Source organism: Pan troglodytes, chromosome 10 (genome assembly GCF_028858775.2).
Source record: "Pan troglodytes isolate AG18354 chromosome 10, NHGRI_mPanTro3-v2.0_pri, whole genome shotgun sequence".
Classification (NCBI taxonomy): Eukaryota; Metazoa; Chordata; class Mammalia; order Primates; family Hominidae; genus Pan; species Pan troglodytes.
This window is the reverse complement of record NC_072408.2, coordinates 83,576,392-83,601,978: the sequence shown is the minus strand read 5'-3', so window position 1 is coordinate 83,601,978 and position 25,587 is coordinate 83,576,392. Positions and strand designations below refer to the sequence as shown.

General features: G+C 35.0%; 1 protein-coding gene across 10 annotated transcripts in view; it reads right to left on the bottom strand.

Annotated features, from left to right (window-relative positions):
* ZDHHC17 (zinc finger DHHC-type palmitoyltransferase 17) overlaps positions 1–25,587 on the bottom strand; it is a 296,534-nt gene that overhangs the window by 32,264 nt on the left and 238,683 nt on the right. For 8 of the 10 annotated variants that reach the window (XM_063785936.1, XM_063785935.1, XM_063785937.1 and 5 more), the window contains 6 exons: positions 23,858–23,961; positions 15,972–16,094; positions 12,286–12,363; positions 11,549–11,693; positions 6,210–6,274; positions 5,405–5,567 (listed from right to left, as the gene is read on the bottom strand). In XM_063785936.1, the coding sequence (XP_063642006.1) occupies positions 5,405–5,567; positions 6,210–6,274; positions 11,549–11,693; positions 12,286–12,363; positions 15,972–16,094; positions 23,858–23,961 (678 nt within the window). The remainder of the gene's footprint in view (positions 1–5,404; positions 5,568–6,209; positions 6,275–11,548; positions 11,694–12,285; positions 12,364–15,971; positions 16,095–23,857; positions 23,962–25,587) is intronic. The other 2 variants (XM_016923891.4, XM_009425881.5) reach the window with 2 other exon arrangements.

The following is a 25,587-nucleotide window of genomic DNA, read 5'->3' as shown; positions in this document are numbered from 1 at the left end:
TTAAGTATAGTTTATTTAATATTATAAAATAAAAATAAACAACAAAATAAAACACACCACTGCCACCAACAGCAACAACTATTACAAAACAACAAAAAGCCCAACCAATCCTTTAATATAAGGATCAATGGTATTTAATAAGAAATGGGCTAATCTAGGAGTCTTCCACAAATAGGGATATTTACTTTAAAATATTGCCTTACCTATTCCAAAATTCCATCACCTAAGTTGTCAGAACCAGCTAATTAATCCAAACTATAAAGATTACCTGAATAAAAGCAATCCCTTGGGTAACAACTCCCCGGGAATATCCTGCAGTTGCCTCGGTCCAGCTGAGCATCCCTTCCACTAGAGGGCCATGTGACACCTAAGGATTGCCTAGACAAAAAGATTGAGGGAGCTTTAAAATATCTTTCAACTACTCCTCTAGTCATCTAACTATTTTTGTATAGTTCTTTTATTCAGCTGGTAAAATAAACACTCAATTCATTTAAAGAAGTATATTAAAACCAGGGTTCTGAGTTAAGTCTATATTTATTTGATCACTCCATGTCTCAGCCAAAATAATAATATTAACAATAGCAACAACAGCAAGAATCTACATGGAGTAATTATAGACTATGTAACTGTTAATAAAAGAAATCATTCAAAGGTTTTGGTCAGATAAACATTATGGTTGGGGGTAAGATCACTCAACGTTTCACCTACGTAAGGTTGAATTTCATTGTCAAAATTTAAAAAAATTTTTCCTTGGTGACCATTTAGGTCAGGTATTTAAGAGCTAATACAAAACTATTTTCTAAAAACAGTTTCTTACCTCATTTCAAGAGGTCTTTCGATACATTAATGAACAGAGCTCAGTAATTTTATATTCTGTACAAGCTAAAAACTATGCCCTTTGATAATTTTAGAAAGAAAAGATTATAACTGCTTGTGTAGCACTCAGAGATTAACTGTTCCTTCCAAACTCAATTCATCTAAATTTATCAGTATAACCAAAAACATATGCTAAAGATTATTATTTTTTTAATCACAAATGAGATACTACCACAAAAGGGATTACTGGGTAGGCCATAATTGTGTTTTGTTTTTTATTCTTAGTATTCCAAATCATTTGTTTCCCCTGTTGTTGCTTTACAAGAAGAGATTTAAAGCTATTTCATGTAGCTATTATCTAGGGGCTTGGTTCTTAAATTCTTTTGAGTCTTTTCTGATGACAGCCACTTTTCTTCCTCCCAGAAGAATGCTGATACAAGTAACTTTTTTTCAACAATTTCAGGGGTCCATGGACCCACACCTCCTCCAACCAAAGTCTACTGGGGGGACTCCAGATAAAAAAACCTAGGGTATACAGCTATTCCTGATCCTTCCAGAGATGAAAACAGCAATTTTAAAGTTACCTAACATTTAGTATAAATTGTCTTTTTTTTTTTTTTTTAAGACAGTTTCACTCTTGTTGCCCAGGCTTGAGTGCAATGGCACGATCTTGGCTCACTGCAACCTCCACCTCTCAGGTTCAAGCAATTCTCCTGCCTCAGCCTCCAGAGTAGCTGGGATTACAGACATGTACCACCACGCCCGGCTAATTTTGTATTTTTAGTAGAGACGGGGTTTCTCCATGTTGAGGCTGGTCTCGAACTCCTGACCTCAGGTGATCCGCCCGCCTCAGCCTCCCAAAGTGCTGGGATTACAGGCATGAGCCACAGTGCCCGGCCTCATTTAGTATAAATTGTCTTTAAGGTAGGTTCTATCTTGTTTTGATAAAGGAACATTTTATACATGAAAAGAACTAATATGTGAAGGTAAATCTCTAGTTAATATAAAGAAAGATTTCTAAGACACTTAATCATATATAGAAAATAGGTATTTTAGGGAAAGGGGATCTTATAGAATTATTATAACACAAAGCGTAATTTTTCATATTCTTTGAAAAATATAACTTTTTATAGCTCTTAAAGCCATAGCCAGATTTGCAGGCTGCATCTTATTGTTACAATCCACTATTATCAACAAGATTCTTTCCTAAGACTTAAAAATGGAAAAAGCATAGGTATAAATAAATTTGGTTAGATTCCTGGACAAATATTCTAGGTATTTTTTTTAAATAAATGTTTCCTTTTCAAAATTGGCAGCAATTTAAGTTTACTTAATTAGCTTAATAGTTCACACGGCTAAGACACCACTTCAAATTAAATATTACCAAACAGAACCAATTCCTATCACCTTCATCCCAAAAAAGTCCTTCTTCAGTCTTCACAATCTCAACATATGATATCACAAGACGCTCAGTTACCCAAAACAAAACCTAAGTCATCAACGATGGTTTCTTTTATCCTCACACCTAATCTACCTTCTTATTTCTACTTTAAAATATCCTCTCCAAATCCAGTCATTTCTCTCTACCTCTACTCCTCTGATCCTAGGCTAAGCTAACATTATCACTTGTCTGATTTATTGCAACAGCCTAACTGATCTCCATCTTTTCCATTTTCTTAACTCTTCAATGCATTCTCCATACATCAACCAAAGTAATGTTTAAAAAATATTTAAAACAAAAAGCAGATCATATAATCAGCCTACATAAATCCTTTCAAATGTTTCCCATGACTGAGAATACAATTAAAGCTCTTTATTATCGCATTGCATGATACAGCACCTGCGTTTCTCAAGTGACTTCACCATCTTGCTCACTGTACTCTGGCCACACTGTCCTTATTTCTGCACCTCAAATACTGCAATCTTACTCCTGTTTAGGACCTTGCACTTGCATGTTCCTCTACAAGGAAAGTTTTTTTCCCACGTGTCTCTGTATAACTGATCCCTTCTCATTACGTAATTCTGAAAGCAAATGTCATCTCCTCAGAGGCATTCCCAAATCACTCTCACTGGATGTGGTCCTTCCATCCCAGTCATTCTATCACATTTGCCTTTTATTATTATTCACTTACTGGCTGTTTCCTCAACAGAATGTACATTCTGAAAGAATAGGGACCTTATCTGTCTTGAACAATGTGACTCCCCACCACCCACCATTGAACAAGAATTTGCTGAATGAATAAATACATGGTTTCTATTAGAAGGTGATAAGACTTAAGTATGTTGGGAATGCCTCTGAGGCAGATCCCCATTTTTAAAAAAGGCATTTGATACTCATTTCATCTTTTTAATTACATACAAAGTGCATTTTAAAACAAAAATCTACTTTGTCACCAGTGTAGATACAGGTAATTTTTCCCCTGAAAGTATAAATGTTCCCTGAGCAAATACAATAATTCCTTAGACTTTATTTTCTTTAGAAGTACCATCACTCCAGAAGCTACCAGGGAATTACATGAGAAAAATTTTTTGTCAATAGCCAACCTCGATTACATGTGACAGATAAAGTTAAAACATTAATAAAAAGAAAATAACTAGAAAAAAAATGAATGTAAAAGCTCTAAGGTACAATAATTAGCTCAATTATAGACACTGTAGACTCTGGAAAGTATTCGCATGAACTACAATAATAGTTAAGGAAGCTACATTCTATTTCATTGTTTCTTGGCACCAAATAATTCTTGTGCCTGAACCTATAAAACATTAAAAATACAAAGTTCAAAATCATTTAAATAATTTTAAATATCTCTACTCTTATCATTAACTTTCTGTTGAAATTTGCTGTAGATTATTCCTTTTACTAAGAGTAATTTAAAAGTTTATGCAATGGCTAATGAGAAGTACAAGTCTTCATTATTTACTTGAAAAGACATTGAATTTAAAAACATACCTCAAATCCCAATGACTGTGACTGAATTTAACCTAATTTTATATGAACAGAAAATATACTTTTAAAAGCTCTAAAAATACACACTACTAGTTTCAAACTCCAGAACTGTGTAGTCATCTTACTGTCATAATTCTTTGGTATTACTATAATTTCAGTATACTGATATGGCTATTGGCAGAAGGTCTACAGAGTCTTACTATTTGCCAAACTAAAATTAATCCTGTTTTTTCAATAATACTAAGTATCTTTAAATGTATTCCTCATGCATGATCACCTTAGGAATGGCTGTCTGGTAGCAAAGATTAAAAAAAGTAGTAACACTCTTAATTCAGATAAAAAAAACATGAGGTAATCTCACATAATTTTCTTTTAAGTATATTGATCAGGTTTAGTCAAACTTCTCTTTTCTTAACCTTCAGACCTGGGGTCAGCCAATTTACTCATTCCAGTGTTATAAACTTTTAAGAGCATCCTATTTAAAAACATTCAAAAAGCAAACATTTCTCTCTATAATTTCTGAAGTGGCAGAGGTATCCCAGCAGTCATGAAAACTACCTTAGGTAAAACTCAAGACTACATAAATCTTCATTTACTCAGTCAGTAAATACCTAGAGTGCCCATCGCTTATCAGGCACTATGATATGCTGACTTTCTTCTTTCCCTATGTTTAGTGGCAGATATGGAACAATTCTGATGACTTTTGTTAGGGACAAGAAGACTTGAAATTTTTTTAGAAGAAAGAAAAATATACATGATTTTATCAATATCTTATGGTTTCCAATATTAATTTACTTTTAACTAAATGTTTGTAATTAGACTATTTCTAAAAATTGATAAGCTTAACAAATTATGCTCCATAAAACTAGCCTAAGCTATTTTATTTTAGTAGTTTATCCTTCTCCTCTTAAAGTAACTGAATCAAGGAAGAACAAACTATTCATTGGAACATAAAGAGATACCCTGATCCAGCAGGAGATAACCTACTTTTTGATTGGCCATTTCAGATTAGTATGTGTCCTGAACCCCCTTCATATTTAATTAGCACATATCCCTTAGAAATTTAAGAAACATAACTCAGAAAATACTATAAATTTAGCCAAAATTAAAGAACATTTGTCAATGGGTATAGTTACTTATGAATGCATATGATTAAAAGATGATGTTTAAAGTAATTTCGCAGAACGAGTTCGTTGCTGAAAGACATGGTGGATCCTGAGGCTTTAAAAATGAAAAGAAATAACCAAAATTTTGAGACTAGCAATAGAATCTTATTGCGTGTATTAATAAAATGTTTACTGATTTCTAAATGTTTATAGAGTGCAAATGTTAATTGTGCTTGGCTCTTAAATAATGTTGTAACTTTTCCTGGATTAGTCCACCATGGTGGGGTGGGGGTCCTCCTATCAACACCATAAAGGCATTTATCAAATTTAAATCTCTTGATCTTTAAAAAAATAAGACAATAAAATAACCAAGTCAAAGAATTATTAAAATGTATTATGCATAATGTGGTTTAACTGTAAACCTGTATTGAAGAAGTTTCTTTCAACTCTGACAGTCTATGAAAAACTTGTTTTATTACAGAATTCATATATTAGCCACATTTCATACAGTATTATCAATATAGAATATTTTTACCTTGATATTCTGGGCATCAACATTAGCTCCAGCTTCCAGAAGAAGGCTAATGACTGTGGTATTCCCTGCTAGCACTGCCCAATGCAGAGCAGTGTTTTTGTGATACTTGTCACCAAGGTTAACTGAAACATTGAATGTTAAAAGCAATCTAGTTGGATCCACACTGAAAAGGAAAAAAAAAAAAAACAAACAACAACAACAACCCTAATTTCAATTATAGAAATCATTACAAATACTAAACTGATTATGCTTACAGTAGCATTCCATTTTGGAACACTTCTAACCTACTCAACAACTTTAAAATCAATAATGAGACAATATTCTAATATGAAGTATTAAGTATGTATGACACCATATAAAATAATATATTAATAGTTTCAGGGGATAAGCAACTTGGTCCTGATATTTTCTATTTTTGACCTAGAAATGGCATTAATACTTATACAATTCAAGAATAACACTTTTTAAAATTTAAATTTGGAGTCTTCCAAAAGTGATCTAAGACAACTTACTAATTAATAAATTTGTCAATATGTAGATCACATGAAAAAATTAATTTTTAAAAAAAGATAACTTCTTTTCTTAGATATTGTTAAAAGAGAAACAGATTAAGGAAGCTCTAATCAGTGAGGGAGAGACAGCACAGAGATACCAGAACATCCAAAATGGTAATTTATATATACTATAGTCATAATAAAAACTGTAAATATTAGTGAGTATAGTATTAACTGCTTTTTCCTCTCTCTTACTTCATATTGTATTATGCTGAAATGGCCTAAATAAGTTTTTTATAGTCATTACATACCTATGTGTTCTATATGCTGCCCACATTAAAGGCGTCATTCCATTCTGATCCATCATATCTACATCCTGATAAAGTAAAAAGAAAAAAAGTCAGACAGTTAAATTATAAGTTCCTAACCAAATTTGCTTGGAAAAATCTAATCTATATATAAAAGGAGAAGCGAATATAATACTACTCAATCAAGGATAATGTATGAAACTTTCTTTCTTAACTTTAAAATGAAACTCTTGTCACTATATACTCTAGTGAACATATATCATGCTTTTACATTATTCCCTTTTAAGATGTTTTAATCAGCCTTTCAATGTTTCACATTTAAAATTCTTAACCTATGTCTGACCTTTCAACCACAAAGGATAGGTTAAGTGATTAAGTTTCTGAAAAACTTGTTTATACTAATGCATAAGAGAGAACGACAAAACTGTTTATTCCTAGGCATTTCAAAACAAAAAATAAAAAGAACTGACATTTTAATATACTCAGTTTTTACTGTTACACATGTACATTTTTAGAGTTAAATGATTCTGCAGTTTGTGTGGAAAAAGCAACACACTAAAGCAATCCCCCTGCCTTACTTCCCACCATTTTCACCATTTTTTGGCTCATTATTTTTGTATTTACCTCCATATCTTTAAATAAGATGTTTGAATTGCTACTTCTTGATTTTTCAGTTTCAGGCATTATTCTGAAATTCCTTGGTATAAAAAATCTGAATTTTTCTCTTTCCTCTCTGCTACATCACAAATGCGCGCCTTTCCTATTCTTTCCTCTCAAGAGATCTATTGTAATTCTGGTTCATATAAACATTTAATACTTGATATGTATTATTATAAATATGCATAAATACTATTCCCAGCCAAACCATGTAATAAACCACTATTTTTCCTCTTCTACTCAATTTTTTGCTTTCCCTGGCACCATCTTTCCCCCACTACTACTTAGTTTTTAGCAAATTATAACTAAAACTTCCACCTATTAAACCGAAACTCTTTCCTAGTTATCTAATTCTCCTTGCGCAAGACTTTCTGATGTATCAGCGACTCTTATCAGTTTCAATGCTCTGAAACTACCTTTCCTAACCCACTCCATTCTGAACTGATTATCCTCTATGCCTGAAACGTGTGTCTCATTAACCTGGAGTACTTTGAAAATAAAAATCATCTCAAATCCATCTTCGTATTCTCAGTGCCCAGCAGAGTAGATGATCAAAAACCATTTATTAAAGGAAAAGACATGCTTATCTATCTACTTTTCTAGGCTTGGCTTTAGAATAAGACATGGTTTTGACTTCCTAGCTCCATCATATAATTGCTATGAGATTGTAGGCTAAATTACTTTAATTCTTAGTCTTAGCTTCCTCATTAAAAAATGTGAAATACAAATAACTTCATAAGACTTCTGTGAAGATTAAATAATGTATGCAAAGCATCTAGTCAACAGCTGAGAACATAATGGATATTCAATAAATATTAAGTTTCTTCTTCTTCTCTACCCCATCTCCCATTCCTGAATTACATTAAGCAAGCAGTTCTAATCCAAGCTGTGTTACCTAATTCACCAATCAGTGGAGAGAGCAGAGAGTTACAGTAAGCACACTGTAAAACACTATCTCTATGCATCAGTTCTCTGTGAGCCACTGTTAGCAACAGGAATATGTCTCATATGTGAACATTATCCAAGCATATTGAAGAAAAAAAATCTGAGAACCACTACGTTAGATAAGTAAAGCATTTCCTTGGATGTCATTAACTTAGTCACTCACCATGCATACTGTCATAGAATGTTATGCCTTATCCATTACAAATCCATTTCTGGATTTACTTTAATAGTGTTGTCAGGAATATCTTCTGCAACCTCACTCAACATTTCCAATATGCAAGTTCATTTTTTAAAATAATCCTGTGACTTAAAAAAAATATGTTTTCTGAAGAAACAACAAACTTCCTTATTTCTTATATGAGAAGTAACTATTGTGACTTCTTTTACTCCTAATTTCCGTAGGACCTCAACCAAATTTCAGGTCTAATTAAAGCAAGCATGTAAATTCTTATGTTTAAGTTTCTCCTTCTTCTTAGTTGTGTTTTCATATCCTTTTTAAAAAATGATAGTATTAAAAATATCAATAAATAAAAAATGTAAAATCATGGCACATCTCTAGAGTACTAAAAGAAAAATGAAATTCAACCTTTTCTCTCTTTGGGTCGGGATTTAAAACTTGGTACTTCTTTTCCAAGTTCAGCCTGGACGTATGGGTATTCTCTATTAGGAAGAATTAACAAGCCCAGATCAAAAGCTTATGGGAATTCCATGATCAACAGGGCTCCATAACTTAGCATTTTCCCCTTTTTCTCCTGAAAATCATCCAAAAGAATTGGTAGTGAGCACTAAATATATTTAACAATATAACTAAAACAAAACGATTGTGAAGAATAGAATGACAAAACTGAATGGAAATGTTATATACCCTGACAATGCAAAATTGATATAATTAACAACAAAATGGGAAAATGGAAAAAGGTTGAAATGAAAATATGCTGAGAGCCTCATCTACAGTAGCCATGAATCAAAGAAAATTATCTAAAGCTGAAAAATCAAGTAATAAAAATGTAGTAAAAATTTATCAGAACATAGTTAACATTAAGAAAAACAATATTATTGACTACAGTCGATAAAAGAGAAAGGGAAGAAGAAATAAAAATATGCTAATTTTATTACTGCTTATAATTAGGAACTATGTAATCAGAACTAATAAAATTTGAGCAACCATCTGACTGAAGAGACAGAGAAACTGTGTGACTATCTGAGGAAAGAATATACCAGCAGAAGAAACAGCAACCAAAAGGCCCTCAGACAACAGCATGTCAGAGTTGCTGAAAAAGTAGCAAAAAAAAACTAGTGCACTTAAAGCAGAGTGATGATGGGGAGATGGCAGAAGTGGAGCTCAAAGGTATCCAGGGGTTAAACGGCACAGTGCTCTAGCACAGAGAAAAACTCTGGGCCCTCACAGTATGATGCAATGCACATTGGAAGAGTGTCTTTTACAATATATTAGTGTATACATGTTGAGTATCCTTTATCTAAAATGCTTGGGACCAGAAGTGTTTGGATATGTGTATTTTTTTCATATGTTGAAATATTTGCATATATGTAATAAAATCTTGAGAATGGGACCAAAATCTAAATGGGGAATTCATTCATCTTTCATATACACCTTATACATACAGCCTGAAGGCAATTTTATTCAATATTTTAAATAATTTTGTACATGAAACAAAGTGTGTGTACAATGAACTATATTGGAAAGCAAAGGTGTCAGGGGTAAAATTTTCCACTTGTGGCATCATGTTGACACTCAAAACGTTTTGGATTTCGCAGCATTCCGGATTTTCAGATTACAGATGCTTAATCTGTACATGGAATAAAATCTCTTAAAATACATACTACATTATTAAAGGAAGTAACCTCAGTCAGACAGATGGCCAAGGGGAGAGGTGAGATTTCATCTTCTAAGTCATATTCTATTATGCCTGAATATTTCATAATAAACATTTATTATCTTTGTGTGCAGAAAAAAAATTTACTCATGGAAAAAAAAAACTATTTCTCAGACATTTATCATCATCATTATCATCATCATGCCCTTTTTGTACCAAAAGCACCAACAGGTAGAAATCCTGCCCTTTGAGAATTTTATAGCCTATATACTATACCAGAGGTTAAAAAGATTAATGAAATAATCCAAACTCCAAAATCAATAAGTTAAAAAAAAGACCATGAAGACTCAAAAATGTACACCACCTTTCTTTCCCAGTTAAAAACTGAAAGAAAAAAAGTGAATGTGTATTGTAGATTTATTCTGCAATATGGAAGGCCACTAAAGACCTTGTGATGTGCTATAGCACCATTTACTGCTTCAACCTTTGTTCTAGAAAAAACTGCAGAATAACAAGAATAATCTCCTATAGCAGTTGCTCTCCAGATGACCCCCCATAAACCTGGCCTCTTGGTATTCACACCCTTGTGTGGTTCCTTCCCTCGGTGGTTATGGCCTTTGTTAACTCACTTTAACTGATAGAATGGAGAAAAAACGTTGCTGTGTCAGTTCAAGACCTAAGACTTAAAAAGGCAAAACAGCTTCTACTTTTGTTCTTTTGGGAGCTCTAAGCCAATATGTAAGAAGTCTAGTTCTCCTGCTGGAAAGACCACATGGACTGGTATTGAAAAGTAGAAGTTCTGACACTACATAGAGAAAGAAAGAGGCCTTGCTGCCCCAGCCTCCCAGTTAAGCAGTTTGTAGCCATTCCTATCAAGTCACAAGATATGTGAGCCAATCTTCCAGCTCAGTCAAGCCGCCAGACAACTGCAGCCACCAGCCAAGGAGAAAAACCATCCAGCCAAGCCCACAAAATTGTGAGACGTATTAATTGGTTGGTATTGTTCTTAAGCCATTAGATTTTGGCAGTAGTTTTTTAACACAGTAACAGACAATAACCCTCCCCCCCTTCCAGCAATTAACTTAATCAGTCTATGCCTCTTTTCCTAAACTATAATGCACAACACAACTGCCACTGCCTGAGACTGCCAACAACAAATACTGTAAAACCTTCATTAAAAGAAATAGTATTCAAATTCTAAATCCGCATAGAATTTTAAATTAACAATAAATACATGTTGATAGCAACAAATTAAATACATATATCTTAAGTTATTCTTGTGATGAGATCCTTACTTATAAAATTAATGTTCAAATATAACCAGAAAAAACACATTAAAGAAAAACTGGGTGACATTACTTTTAACAAAATACGTTTATTACAAAAACATGATTATATAAACTGATAATATTTAATGTGATTATGGTCACTGCACACTCAAGAAAAATCAGGAACAACCACTTAAAATATGATGTTTTTCTGACAAGAAGCAGCATTATCTTATACAGCAGAAACTGATCTTAAAAAATGTATCCCTCTCAAGAGATATTTAATATATAAAATAACCAATAAATAAGTTCAAAAAAGTTTGGATGAATTCAGATGATATATTCAAAATACATAAAGAAAAAATAGATACTTATATTTTCTCTCTTAATTTCTGAGCTTTATCTCCATTACTCTTAGAAATAAAAAACCCAACTTCATCATTATCTGGTTCATGATTTTCATGCTGGCTTTTATGTTAGGTACATTAAATATCTCCATATCAAACTCACTATATTTATGTTCTTCACCCATCAGAAAGTGCTATTTAAATATCAACGGCTTGTTACAACACCAATAATATTAGGCATTTAAACTATGAAGAACATCTGATTAAAATCCATACCACTGAGATTTTACCTGTCCTTTTGCTATGAGATAAGCAACAATTGAGGTATGTCCGAACTGAGCAGCCAGATGAATACAGCTACATCCTTCTCCATCAATTAATGAAGGATCTGCACCATATTTCATTAGTTGCACAACCATGGATAGATGGCCTTGTCTAAAACATAAAAGAATAAACACTTAGATATATAAAGTTATTTCAAACAGGATCCTCTGGGAAGAGCTTTTTTAAGTAAGGTATGGTGGGAAGATTACATATGTATTTTGAAAAGTTATTTTAAAATAGATACATGTCAAAACACATTTAGGATTTTATGGTTCTTAGAAGTCTTAACTAGATTAACAGTCTGAAAATGTATGGAAGTACTCATAACTTATTTAAATATATAGTAAATAATTACCATATTCTATTATGTCCATTCTAATATTATCTCAATCATCCCAAGAAATGAGCTAATTCTTTCATTGTAAATATATACAGGCTGCAAAAATATTACGTTTAGAAATCCAAAGTTTAATCCAATCTTATAACTAACTGAACTAATATCAGCATGGCCAGGGAAACTTTGGACAATAAACTTTTGCTTCTTTACAGGTAATATTTCACAATAAAACATCAGCATATTTATGATATTAACTAACGGCATAATAAGCTCTTCTATTCATTTTAGTATATCATTTTTTTAAAGTTGTTTATTTATATACTAATAAAGGAACCAAAGGAAAAAAATCCAGAAGCAAATTTAAACCTTGTGGCCCAGTGCAATGGAGTTGAATTCAGGTCCCCTCCAAGTTGATCCACAATAGCACCTTTCGAAATATAGTATCTATAAGACAAAATTTATAATAATTTAAATAACTTTCATTTTCAATTTTAAGAAATTCTGTGAAAAATATGTAAATACATGTTTTCTATTTCAGATCTCATGCTAGTTTGAACCTTTGAAAATAAATAATCTTTTGTGGTTGTTTAAAAAACATATTTAGCAGAATTTTATATCAAATACCTCTTTTTTTTGTTCTAGAATAAGGAAAAGAAAAATAATTTTTAAGTTACAAAAAAAAAAGAATAAAAATGCCAAAAAAATCACGTAAAAAAGAAGGTACTCAAGGAACTACAAAGATTTGAATAGTAGCATATAGAAACTTGAAATTAGAATAGTTGCAGAATAGGCAAGACATGGTCTACGTTGGGTAGCTAAGCTTTTTAAGCCTTACTTTCCTTAAGATCACTGTAGATTAAATCAAATAATATACACATAACATAAAGGTTCTTTACTATGCCTTGTTATTTCTTGTGCCTTTAAAGCCATGTTGCTTGAAAAGGAAATAGCAACTTTAGTATTAGATTAGTAAGCTTAATATTAACATCATAATATCTTTTTTTGAGAGAGGGGGAGAGAGAGAGAGAAAGATAGCATCTCACTATGTTGCCCAGGCAGGTCTCCAACTCCTGGACTTGAACAATCCTCCTACTTTGGACTCCCAAAGTGCTGGGATTACAGGAGTGAGCGGCCGCACCCTGCTGTCATAGCATCTTGATAGCTTCTGAAGTGAACAAGATCTAGCTGTTCATTATAATGCTTTCTTTGGGAATAATTAATGCAGTAAATCCTGAATATAAATGATTCTAAGGGATACGATATCAAATACTTGACATATGTATACTCTTAAACTGTTCTAAGTGATTACTGCTCTAGATCAGTAATGCATTTACTCTTAATGTACATAGCTTTTAACCTGTGATTATTCATGCTTATGTGTTTAATTCAGAAATTTGTGGCTGCAAATAAGTATTTGTTTAAATTGGTGCTTTTAAAGCATTATGCAATGAAGGGCCCAATTCCACTCTATCATGCAAAATGGTTCAAAGTAATCTAACAAAGTATTTCCAGAATATTAAACTATTAATAACGCAAACATTTAATTATTCCTGAATCCATTTTAAAGATACTTGGTAAACATTATATATAATGCTGAAAATGTTCTTTGAGAATGGGTAGGCTAGAACCCAAAGCTCAGCCAAAATAACCACTCTCGTAGGAAATGATATTTTATTAAAAATCGTAACTAGAATTTTTCTAAAGCAATTTCATCCCCTTCTCTATAGTCAACTGTTCCTGAGATTCATTTTTACTGACATACGGCAGAATTTAAATCATCACTAGGTCCATGTCAGTGAGCAATTTCCAAACTGATTCTAAGGCACAACTTTTTTTTCTTCACAAGGAGAGGGAACTTTTCTGCATCCTAAAAAAAGAATAACTTCTATTACTTTTCATTGTAAACTTCTCAGTATTATATTTTTATAACATGTTATTTCATGTAGCTATAAGACCTTAGCTCAAAACTACAAACTTCTGAGATTGCACAATTCTTAATCTTGAGCCTCTTTGCTCAATATACTGTTAAGAAGGTTTTATCAAACAATGTTCTGGCAGGTACTAATGATCCTAGGTTTTCAGAAGGGACCATCAATGAACAACTGATACCAACAAATATTAGTAAGTACCTGGGCTGTAAACAGAAACAATGGTTGAAAGTCAATATAAATACATTGCAGAAAAATTGTGTTTTCTAGCATATATTCCCGCTGAAAGTCAGTAGTTACTTAGCATCACAAATAAGTGTTTTACTGACATGGAAGCAATCACGCAGCTGACAGTGCTCGAACGCTTTCTTTGTACACCATAATGTTAAATCTTAAGATGCTGCTACTCAAGTTTTTAATAGAATTATAGTTAAAATTCAAACTCTTAAAGTCCAGATTCATTCTTGTGTCCCTAAACTTCATTATATGATGGCAATTTCTGACTTCAGTGTCAGTCCCATGTTGATTTTAACACACAACCATTCTGCATTTGCCAAGAGGTACGTTTAGTGCACCTTTACCCTCAAAGTTTGAGACTCAGGAATTAAATTAGAGAACAGTGAGACACTGCACTGAAAATGTAGCAATTCAGGGTGAATTCTCTTACCTGGCATTAATATCCAATTTGTCTCTACACTCTGTGTGTTGCACTTAATATAGCAAGTAGTTCATTTAGTTCATTTTACATTTGTGTTGGCTAGGCGCAGAGGCAAATGCCTGTAATTCCAGCATTTTGGGAGGCCAGGGTAGTTGAACTGCCTGTGCTCAGGAGTTTGAGACGAGCCTGGGAAACACGGCGAAACCCTGTCTCTACCAAAAATACAAAAAATTCGGGCCAGGCACAGTGGCTCACGCCTGTAATCCCAGCACTTTGGGAAGCCGAGGCGGGTGGATCACCTGAGGGTGGGAGTTCGAGACCAGCCTGATGAGCATGGAGAAACCCCATCTCTACTAAAAACATAAAAAAAATTAGCTGGGCATGGTGGCATATGCCTATATTTATATAGGCGCAGGCCTATATTTCATTTTCATTTAAACCCTCTGGTCCTTGAATCACTCTATAAGTCATTTACTATTGGCACCCGCCTATAATCCCAACTACTCGGGAGGCTGAGGCAGGAGAATTGCTTGAACCCAGGAGGCAGAGGTTGCAGTGAGCCAAGATTGAGCCATTACACTCCAGCCTGGGCAACGAGAACAAAACCCCATCTCAAAAAAAACAAAAACAAAAACAAAAAAACACAAATTAGTTGGGTGTGGTGGTATTCGCCTGTGCTCCAAGCTACTCGGGAGTATGAGGTGGGAAGATCGCTTGAGCCTGGGAGGCGAGGCTGCAGTGTGCCAAGATTGTACCACTACACTCCAACCTGAGTGAGAGAGTAAGAACCCATCTCAACAACAAAATTTCATGTCTTTCTGTAAATATTTTGTGTCCAAAGTGTCAAAAGACTACTAAACAAGATTTGCTGAGATTTCCTATCATCCTGACTCTTGATTATCTATTTCTTATTAATACTAAACAAACATTAACAGTGATGGATAAAAATCATTTTACACTTAGTATGCAAAGTATTCATCACTTATGCTGGTGTGAACAGTTAAATCAGATTATTATTACCTATTATCATTTCAACTTTCCTTTTGCTGTTTTCTCCACAGAATCCACATTTGGAATGTGAACACCAAGTCAGACTGCCTGAGTTCAGGTCCTGACTCCAACCTTTATTAGCTGTGGGTCACTGGGTAGTATATTTAAACTGTCTGTGCTTCAGTTTTGCCAGCAGTAGGACAGTAACAATTGTTATATTTCATATACGGTTATATTAAGAATTAAGAAGTAAAGAAAACATATATGGAAAAGTACTCAGTACAGTACTTGGCTAATATAAGCATTCAATATAAGTTAAAAGCAATTTTTCTTTTTCAGAAAAACAAGGTACACAGAATCTATCTTCTAAAAGCCATGAATTTTAGAAAGTATTAGTTTTTATAACAATTACTTCTATTAATTTTATAACCATAAAAAGTCAAGTTCTAACAATTAAAAATAGAGAAAATACATACTTGACTAAATCTATTCTGTTATTGATGGCAGCCCAATGGAGGAGGGTAACATTTTCTTTGTCCGGTTGCCGTACATCATAACCTGCTTCCACCAATTCTCGACAGCGTTCATATATTCCATATCTAGAAAAGAAAGAAAATATGGCATTGTTATTATTTAACAAGAAATGTAAAGCTAAAAATAACATTTTGAGATGAAAATAATTCCTCATTTTGATACTAGGAAATTAAAATGTATTTCTCAACATAGAATATTACTTTTAAAATGTCAACATTCCAAAAACTTTTACTAATCCATTTTACAGTTCTAAAATGTCTCACTTATAAGAATGTAAAATCTCACTATATGAAAGAAAAAAGTACATCAGAAATAAAATTTCAATCAGTTGCTTTCTTTATTACCACTTATCCCACCAAACTCTAAAGGCAGACTGTAAAAAATACACACATATTAAAAAATATTAAATATATAAAAATCAGTAACAAGATGCATATAAATGATTTAGAAGAGTATCAAGAAGAAAGGATGTTATATAAGCCCCAGTGTGAGAAACACACTCATCAGTCCAAACCCAAAGAATGGACCAAGAGGCACGAGGAAAGGCGAAAGTGAGACTTTTAATAGCAGTCTTGTAATATCAGGTGTCTGGTAGGCAGACACACCCAGGGCAGCTACAGCAGGCAATTTATCTCCTAGCACACAAGTCCCTCCCCCAGTTCCTCACTGGTCAAGTACTATGGGGTTGCAATCTTCCCAGACGCCGCCTAAGTTTTATTATCCCCCTTACCCCGTCCTTTTCCACACTTAAGTTTTGATTTCACAATAATGAAACTTTCTTCCCTTTTATGGGCTGACCCCTCCTCTACATTCTGTTCACTTATTGTGACCCACTAGGTGCATGAGCCATGTAATTTGTTACATTCGCAGGCTGGCTGCCAGTGCTTAGGTTTATCATGCCTTGAAAATGGACCATTTAAAATGTTTTCTCACAAATTCCCTTCTCTTTTCTATTTACTTCTTTTAGTTTCATTTTCATTTGAACCCTTTTGGTCCTTGAATCACTCTAGAAGTCATTTACTATCTTCCTCACAGGAGAGTGAGTCTAATTTGGTTTTTAATAGTAGCAGGTTATTTTGCTGGTAAGTCACGGGCATTTGTTTATTAATAGCTGTCTTAATTAATCTCTGCGCTAGTCCCCTCACACAAAGGATAATACAACATCCCACTGCTGGTAAGACTTCTGCCACAATTATGAGAGATGTAAGGACTGAAGCTACCATGCCTTTCCATTTTCCAAACCAACCTTTTAGCCAACCTGTAAATGGGTCATCAATTCCAGCATTCTCTGCCAGCTCACTAGCTAGAGTTGTCAAACCTTGTAAAGCTTTTGTGATGATCCTATCTGGGAGAGTATTGTTGGGAATAAAAGTACATTTCCCACCCAGCATCACACATATGCCCCTTTTTTCTGCTAGTATCATGTCTAGTGCAAGCTGGTTTTTCCAGGCCATTCGGCTGATGACATTTAACTAGCTAGTCACCCCTTTGAGGGCATCCCAAGTATAACTGATGAATCTGTGGATTATAATAGATGGAGTTAATCCAATTCACATTCTCACTAATAGTTGACCACCAGAAGAGTGCTGATTCAAACCCAGCAGCTATTTGGTTTCGGGCCTTAAATTCATCATGCACCCCCTAGGGACTCCTATCAAGTCAACATATATATAACGGGATTAAAAGAATTTGTCAAATCTCTCCGGTTTTGGTGGCCATCTGTATTTATGGTTATCTTATGGAATACCAGGGTGAAGGGAATGGCCAATTGGACTAAAGCACAAGTCCCGGTCCAACTGGATGGTAACAAGTTACAGAGGTTCCTTCTCCCACAATACCACCAGACGTCAGCCCAGGGTATATGGAGAGCTGAGTAATTACCATTGCCTCAGCAGATGACGTTTATGATGTGGGTATAAGTCGAGAATTCTCCCACAGGCTTACTGAACTCTGCCCCTTGCCTAGAGAGGCAAGAGGAATGATTCATATTCCCTATAGAGAACGAGGGGATTGCTCTGGGATGTGACCTCCACAATGCGGGAAAGGACAATGACAGACTGAACAAAATCATCTAAGACAAAGCCTATTTTATAATAAATATCTTATGTAATTTTTTTTTTCTGAGACAGGGTCTCAGTCTGTCACTGAGGCTGGAGTGCAGTGGCACAATCATAGCTTCCTGCAATCTCCGCCCCCAGGGCTCAAGCAATCCTCCCACCTCAGCCTCCCTAGTAGCTGGGACCACAGGTGTGCACCACCATGCTTGGCTCTTTTTTTGTACTTTTAGTAGAGATGGAGTTTCACCATATTGTTCAGGCTGGTCTTGAACTCCTGGGCTCAAGCGATCTGCCCACCTCAGCCTTCCCAAGAGCTGGGATTACAGGTGTCAGCCACTGTGCCTGGCCTCATGTAATTTATTGAATACTGTACTGAAAGTAAAAACAAAACAAAAAAAAGAACGGCTGTATGGGTCATACTTGAAGCATGATTTCTACTGAATATGTACCACTTTTGCAGTGGTGGAAAACTCAAATCAATGTAAGCTCGTAGCACCTGTACTCATAAAAAGATAAAATACCTAAAAAGAAACCAGAAAGAAATTCTAGAACTAAAACGTACAATAACTGAAGTCATTATATGGATTCAAAGACAGAAATGAGACAAAAATGTCTTCAAAGACAGAAGAAGGAATCAGCAAACATGAAGACAGAGCAATAGCAATTACTATCAAGTGTGAGGAGCAGAAAGAAAAAAGACCGAAGGAAAGTGAAGACAGTCTAAGGGACCTGTGGGACACCATTAAGTAGAACAACACACACATTGTGGAAGTTCCAGAAAAAGAGAGAGAGAGAAAGGGACAGAGAGAATATTTGAAAAAATAATAGCTGAAAACTTCCTAAATTTGAATATAAACATCAATGAAGTCAACGTAAAAGGAACTCCAAGACACCCACACTGAGACATATTATAATCAAACTTTTGAAAGACAAAGACAAAGAGAGAACCTTGAAAGGAACGAGAGAGACGCAACTGGTCACATACAAGGATCCTCAATAAGATTATCAGAAGATTTCTCATCAGAAACTTTGGAGGCCAGAAGGTAACAGGCTGACATATCCAAAGCGCTAAAAGAAAACCAATGCCAACCAAAAATCCTATATTCAGCAAAATTGTCCTTCAAAAGAGGGGAAGAAATTAAGATGTTCCCAAATAATAGCTGAGAGAATCTGTTACCACTGGACCTGCCCTGCAAGAATTGAACAAAGGAGACCTGCCAGGTGAAATTAAGGGACACTAGACAGTAACTCAAAGGCATATGAAAAAATAAAGATCTCAATAAAAAGTCAATACATGGGCAATTACAAAACCTAGTATGACGTAACAATAATTTGTAACTCCGCTTTTTGTTTTCTACATGATTTAAGAGACTAATACATTAATTTAAAAATTATTAAACACTAGTATTATTTTAATTTTGGTCTGTGTGTCTACATATTGTTTCTATATAATTTTAGAGACCAATGCATTTAAAATAATTATTACTTTATGTCTGTTGGAAATACAATGTATACATATGCAGTTCTGTGACATCAACAACTAAAAAGCGTATAGATGAGGCTGTAAAGGAGCACAGTTTATTAAGTTATTGGCATTAATCTGTATAAATTCAGTAACATAAATTCAAATTAGTGTTATAACTTTAGGATTTTTTTTTTCTTTTTTGAGGCAGAGTCTTGCTGTGTAGCCCAGGCTGGAGCACAGTGGCGCGATCTCTGCTCACTGCAAGCTCCGCCTCCCAGGTTCACGCCATTCTCCTGCTTCAGCCTCCCGAGTAGCTGGGACTACAGGCACCCACCACCATGCCTGGCTAATTTTTTTGTATTTTCAGTAGAGACGGGGTTTCACCGTGTTAGCCAGGATGGTCTCGATCTCCTGACCTTGTGATCCACCCGCCCTGGCCTCCCAAAGTGCTGGGATTACAGGCGTGAGCCACCGTGCCCGGCCCAACTTTAGGATGTTAAATGTAATACCCATAGTATCCGCAAAGAAAAGTAGCTATAGGACATACACGAAAGGAATGAGAAACTTAAACATTTCACTACAAAAATTGAACTAAACACACAAAAAAAACAGTAATGCAGGAAATGAGAGGGAAAAAAAGCTATATGGCATATAGAAAACAAATGCTGGCCAGGTGCGGTGGCTCTCGCCTGTAATCCCAGCACTTTGGGAGGCCGAGGATGGTGGATCACGAGGTCAGGAGTTTGAGACCAGCCTGACCAACATGGTGAAACCCCGTCTCTACTAAAAATACAAAAATTAGCTGGGAGTGGTGGTGCATGCCTGAAATCCCAGCTACTTAGGAGGCTGAGGCAGGAGAATTGCTTGAACTCAGTAGGCGGAGATGGCAATGAGCTGAGATTGCGCCATGGCACTCCAGCCTAGGCGATAGAGCAAGACTCTGTCTAAAAAAAAAAAAAAAAAAAAAGAAATGGCAAAATGACAGAAGTCCCTCTTTATTAGTAATTACTTTAAATGTAAACAGATTAAACTCTCCAACCCAAAGACAGTTTGGCAGAACAGACTGGGGTAAAAAAGACCCAACTATACGCTATCTACAACAGACACACTTTAGATCCAAAGGCAAATGAGTGGGAAATTAAAGGATGAAAAAAGAAATTCCATGCAAATAGTAACCAGAGGAGAGCAAGAGTGGCTACACTAATATCAGACAATAAACTTTAAATCAAGAATGGTTACAAAAGACAAAGACATTACATATTAATAAAAGGTTCAATGCAGCAAGAAGATACAACAATTATAAATTAAAAGCATTGAACATTTAACCTAATAACATCATCAAAATATTTGAAGCAAAAATTGACAGAACTGAAGAGAGAAACAGACAGTTCTACAGTAAGAGCTAGAGACTTCAATACCACAACTCTCAATAATGGATGCAAGAACTAGACGTAAGTAAGGAAACACAGAACTTAAGGAAACCGTGGCCAGCCTGGATTCATGTATTTTTAAAAGTGAATTGAACTTATGTATCAAAATGTAGTACTGTGCCTCTTCTTCCCACTGTAAATAATTAACAATTCCTAAGCAAATATCAAGTGGAAAAGGGAAGACTACGAACAAAATAAACTACATTCTGAAGACACAAACTTTGGGGTTTTGTCTGTCTAGTTTCTGTTGTTGCTTTATGTGTAGAAAAAACAAGATTACATGTGTCATTCTAATAAAAACCATGTACAGGTTGGGCATCTCTAATTCAAAAATCCAAAACATGAAGTATTCCAAAATCCTAAACTTTTTGAGCACATGATACCACACATGGAAGATACTACACATGACCTCATGTGACAGGTGCATAAAACATAAAAAACATTGTATAAAAGTACCTTCGGGCTATGTGTATATGAAACATAAATAAACATGTTTAGACTTGAGTCCCACCCCAAAGATCTCTCATTGTGTATGTGCAAATATTCCAAAATCCAAAAAAATCCAAAATCCAAAACACTTCTGGTCCCAAGCATTTTGAATAAGGGATACTCAACCTGTATTTAGATAAGATAGCCTATTTAAACCTAAAAACAAACAAACCTACAAAAGAAAACAGAAACACAATCTTTATAGCTGTCACTGGATTTCTCTATGTTGTTGCACTCAAAGCTCATGCAAAAGATGAGATCACCTTAAAATCAAATTGTTCAGATCATTTTTAATCTTTTTGGTGATCACAGACCTCTTCAAAAATGCAATGAAAGTCACAGACTCTACCCAGAAACATGCTCCAACACACAAAATTCTGTATATAATTCCAAGGCATTCAGGGAAGTCTGAAGCTCTTCCTGGAGCCCAGGTAAGAATGTTAAGTAATTCACATGTCCTCAGCAAGTTGTAATAAAGATCACATTATTCTGAAATTTGGTTTGCACTGAGTAGTGTTAAGGTTTCCAGCACTCTACAGAATGGATATTAAGAGACCAAAAGCACACCAAGTCTTTATATTAAGAAAGAGTTATTTCATAATTTCACAAAACAAATAAAAAATATTGTTTTACTTAGTTGCCCTACTGGCATAACAGATACCACTTTATGCTTTCTTCTTGAAGTAAATATGCAGATGATCAGAAAGACCAAGAAAAATACACACCCTAAGGAAATATGACTATTAATTCTGTGGGATGCAATGAACTTCAGAGAATTCTTTTTTTGCTTGTTTTTTTTTGAGATGGGGTCTCACTCCTTTGCCCAGGCTGGAGTGTATTGGCATGACTATATCTCACTGCAGCCTCGAATTCCCAGGCACAAGCGGTCCTCCCACCTCAGCATTCCGAGTAGCTGGGACCACAGGAGTGTGCCATCACGCCTGACATGGTTTGGATCTGTGTCCACACCCAAATCTTATGTTCAATTGTAATGCCCAATGTTGGAGATGGGGCCTGGTGAGAGGTGACTGGATCAAGGGGGTGGATCCTTGATGAATGGTTTGGCACCATCCCTTTGGTACTGTTCTTGTCATAGAGTTCTCATGAGATTTGGTTGTTTGGAAATGTGCAATACCTCCTCCCCACTCTCTCTTCCTCATGCTCCAGCCAGGTAAGATGTACCTGCTTCCCCTTCACCTCCCACCATGATTGTAAAGTTTCCTGAAGAATCCTCAGAAGCAGAAGCCGCTATGCTTCCTGTACAGCCTGCAGAATCATAAGCCAATTAAACCTCTTTTCTTCATAAATTATCCAGTGTCAGGTATTTCTTTATAGCAGTGAGAGAACGGAGTAATACAATGCCCTACTTTTCTTTTTCTTTTTCTTTTTTTGCAGAGACAGGGTCTCATTCTATTGCCCAAGCTGGTCTCAAACTCCTGATCTCAAGTGATGTTCCCACATTGGCCTCCCAAAGTTTTAGGATTACAGGCATGAACTTCCACATCTGTCCAATTTCAGACAATTCTTAAAGCTCAAGAATCTATGAACTAGTTTCTCCTCTTTGCAGATGAAAATAACTGTTGTTATTTCAACTTCCATATACTTTGCATTATAAAAAGTCAGATTTGTCCTTTTCCTTTGCCTATCTCGAAGACTGATAATCTGGTATTTTGACGATATTTTAGAAAACTTTGATATTTCCCTTAGCATGGGTTAAATAAGTAAATATGACATTAACTACGTTTTATTTCTAATCTGTGTACCTGGTTGCGGGCGGGAGAATATTGGATGCACACTGATGGTTTCCATTTAAAGTGCTTTAATTCCAACAATGTTTTCCAACTCACCATAAGTAACCTTAATATTCTCAGGGCCTAATAGTATACTTCTGGAAAGATCAGCAAGTACCAAAAGCAAACAGACATATTCAATTATCCAATGGGAAATAAACTAAATTTTCGTGTGTGTGTGTGTGTGTGTGTGACAGAGTTTCACTCTTGTTGCCTAGGCTGGAGCACAGTGGCGCAATCTCGGCTCACTGCAACCTCCGCCTCCTGGGTTCAAGCAATTCTCCCCCCTCAGCCTCCCAAATAGCTGGGATTATAGGCATCCACCACCATGCCTGGCTAATTTTTTGTATTTTTAGTAGAGACGGGGTTTCACCATGTCAGCCAGGCTGGTCTCAAACTCCTGACCTCAGGTGATCCACCCTCCTCGGCCTTGCAAAGTACCGAGATTACAGGTGTGAGCCACCGCAACCGGCCCATAAACTAATTTTTTAATTGAGATATACTGATGTTTTTCCCAAAGTAATATGACTGTTATTCAGATTCATATTTCACTTGAAATACACATGCCAAAGAAAACAACTACAACAAAAACCTTACTGTGTAGCCTTGACTATGTCCCATGTGCTGTAATCATCAATATGAGTTTTCCGTCCAAGAGGTTCACCATATCCATGGTTATAATGGCTTTGGGGTTTGATTTCCTGTTAAAAAGAAAATCACACACAGGCAAGAATTGAAAAAAGAGGTACAGAAAATATTTCTATATTTTATAGTAGTGCTTTTGTGTTGTTTGAGAAATGCTAATTACTGAAATAATTAAATTTACCTTATTCTAAAGTCTATACTCTTTTATTTTATTGATTTATTTTTTTGAGATGGAGTCTCACTCTGTCACCCAGGCTGGAGTGCAGTGACGCGATCTCGGCTCCCTACAACCTCTGCCTCCCAGGTTTAAGTGATTCTCCTGTCTAGCCTCCTGAATAGCTGAGACTATAGGCACGTGCCACCACGCCCAGCTAATTTTTTGCATTTTTAGCTGAGACGGGGTTTCACCATGTTAGCCAGGATGGTCTCCATCTCCTGACCTCGTGATCCGCCCGCCTCAGCCTCCCAAAGTGCTGAGATTACAGGCATAAGCCACCATGCCCGGCCAAGTCTACACTCTTTAGGGAAAAAGCTTGTTCAAAGAGATCTACCCATTTTACACATTCTCAAGCTAAAACAATCTGTAAGATTAGAAACAAGTAACAACTTAGCAACTGAAACTAATCTTCAGCTCCACAGAACTCTCTTACCTCATCATCAGATCAACTCATTCTCTCTGACCAATTTTTCTATTATTCTAGTACGACCCACAGCTCTAACACTCTACTTTAAAACCTTCATCACATGCACTACTCTATTCCTCAGATAAACTCTAAGGCCCTAAAGGAAGGAACCTATGGATATTATTTTTCTATTATTCTCAGATATCACCTTTCCTAAACTTCTTCATGCTCTGAGCTACCATTAGATGAATAAGGAATACAGCAGTGCTGATAAAAGGTAAATCTGCTTGAATAGGCCTAAAAATGTTAATATCCTTTAAAAAAGATTTTATATAAAAATCCATATACATAAAATTTAATTTACATAAAAATTTAAATGAGTTTCAAAGAATATTACATCTATTCAAAGTTTACATGCTGTAATTTTCTATAAAAAATATAAAATTTGGTATATATAGTCAATTTCCTCAATATAACATAGCACTAAAATACAATTGTTTCTTTTATATAAAAACCGAAAAACTGAGTTTGTTCAGTTCCAATAACATCTGTTGAAAATACTGTGTTTCTGATATTTTTGACAAACATATGTGTAAATATAAATAAAAGGATAAATCATAAAAGATTTGGAAAGAAATTCTTAGAACAATATATGCTCTCTTGCCTCTGATAAACCACCTACCACTGATACTTAATCATACCAAGTTGAGAGTATTTTACTAGAGGAAAAAGCTATTTAGCTTACTCTAGCCATTCAAATTTTGTGGGAAGTTCTAAAACTAATTTGTTTGAACCATAAATTTAGAAGACTATCAATCTGAATATTTTCAATGAAAAGGAATTTAAAAGTTTTACACAAGCAAATTCTGCTTAGCATATAATCTTTCAACAAGTAAATGCTTAATTCCTTATGAAAATGCTATAGCCAATGTTAAAATACACTTTAACATTTATAATTATATACCCACATTAGAAGAAAGAAATATACATCAGTCTTAAGCCAAGATTCACAATATACTGCAGATAGTTCACTAAATGATTTTTTAAGAGGTTGTTCTC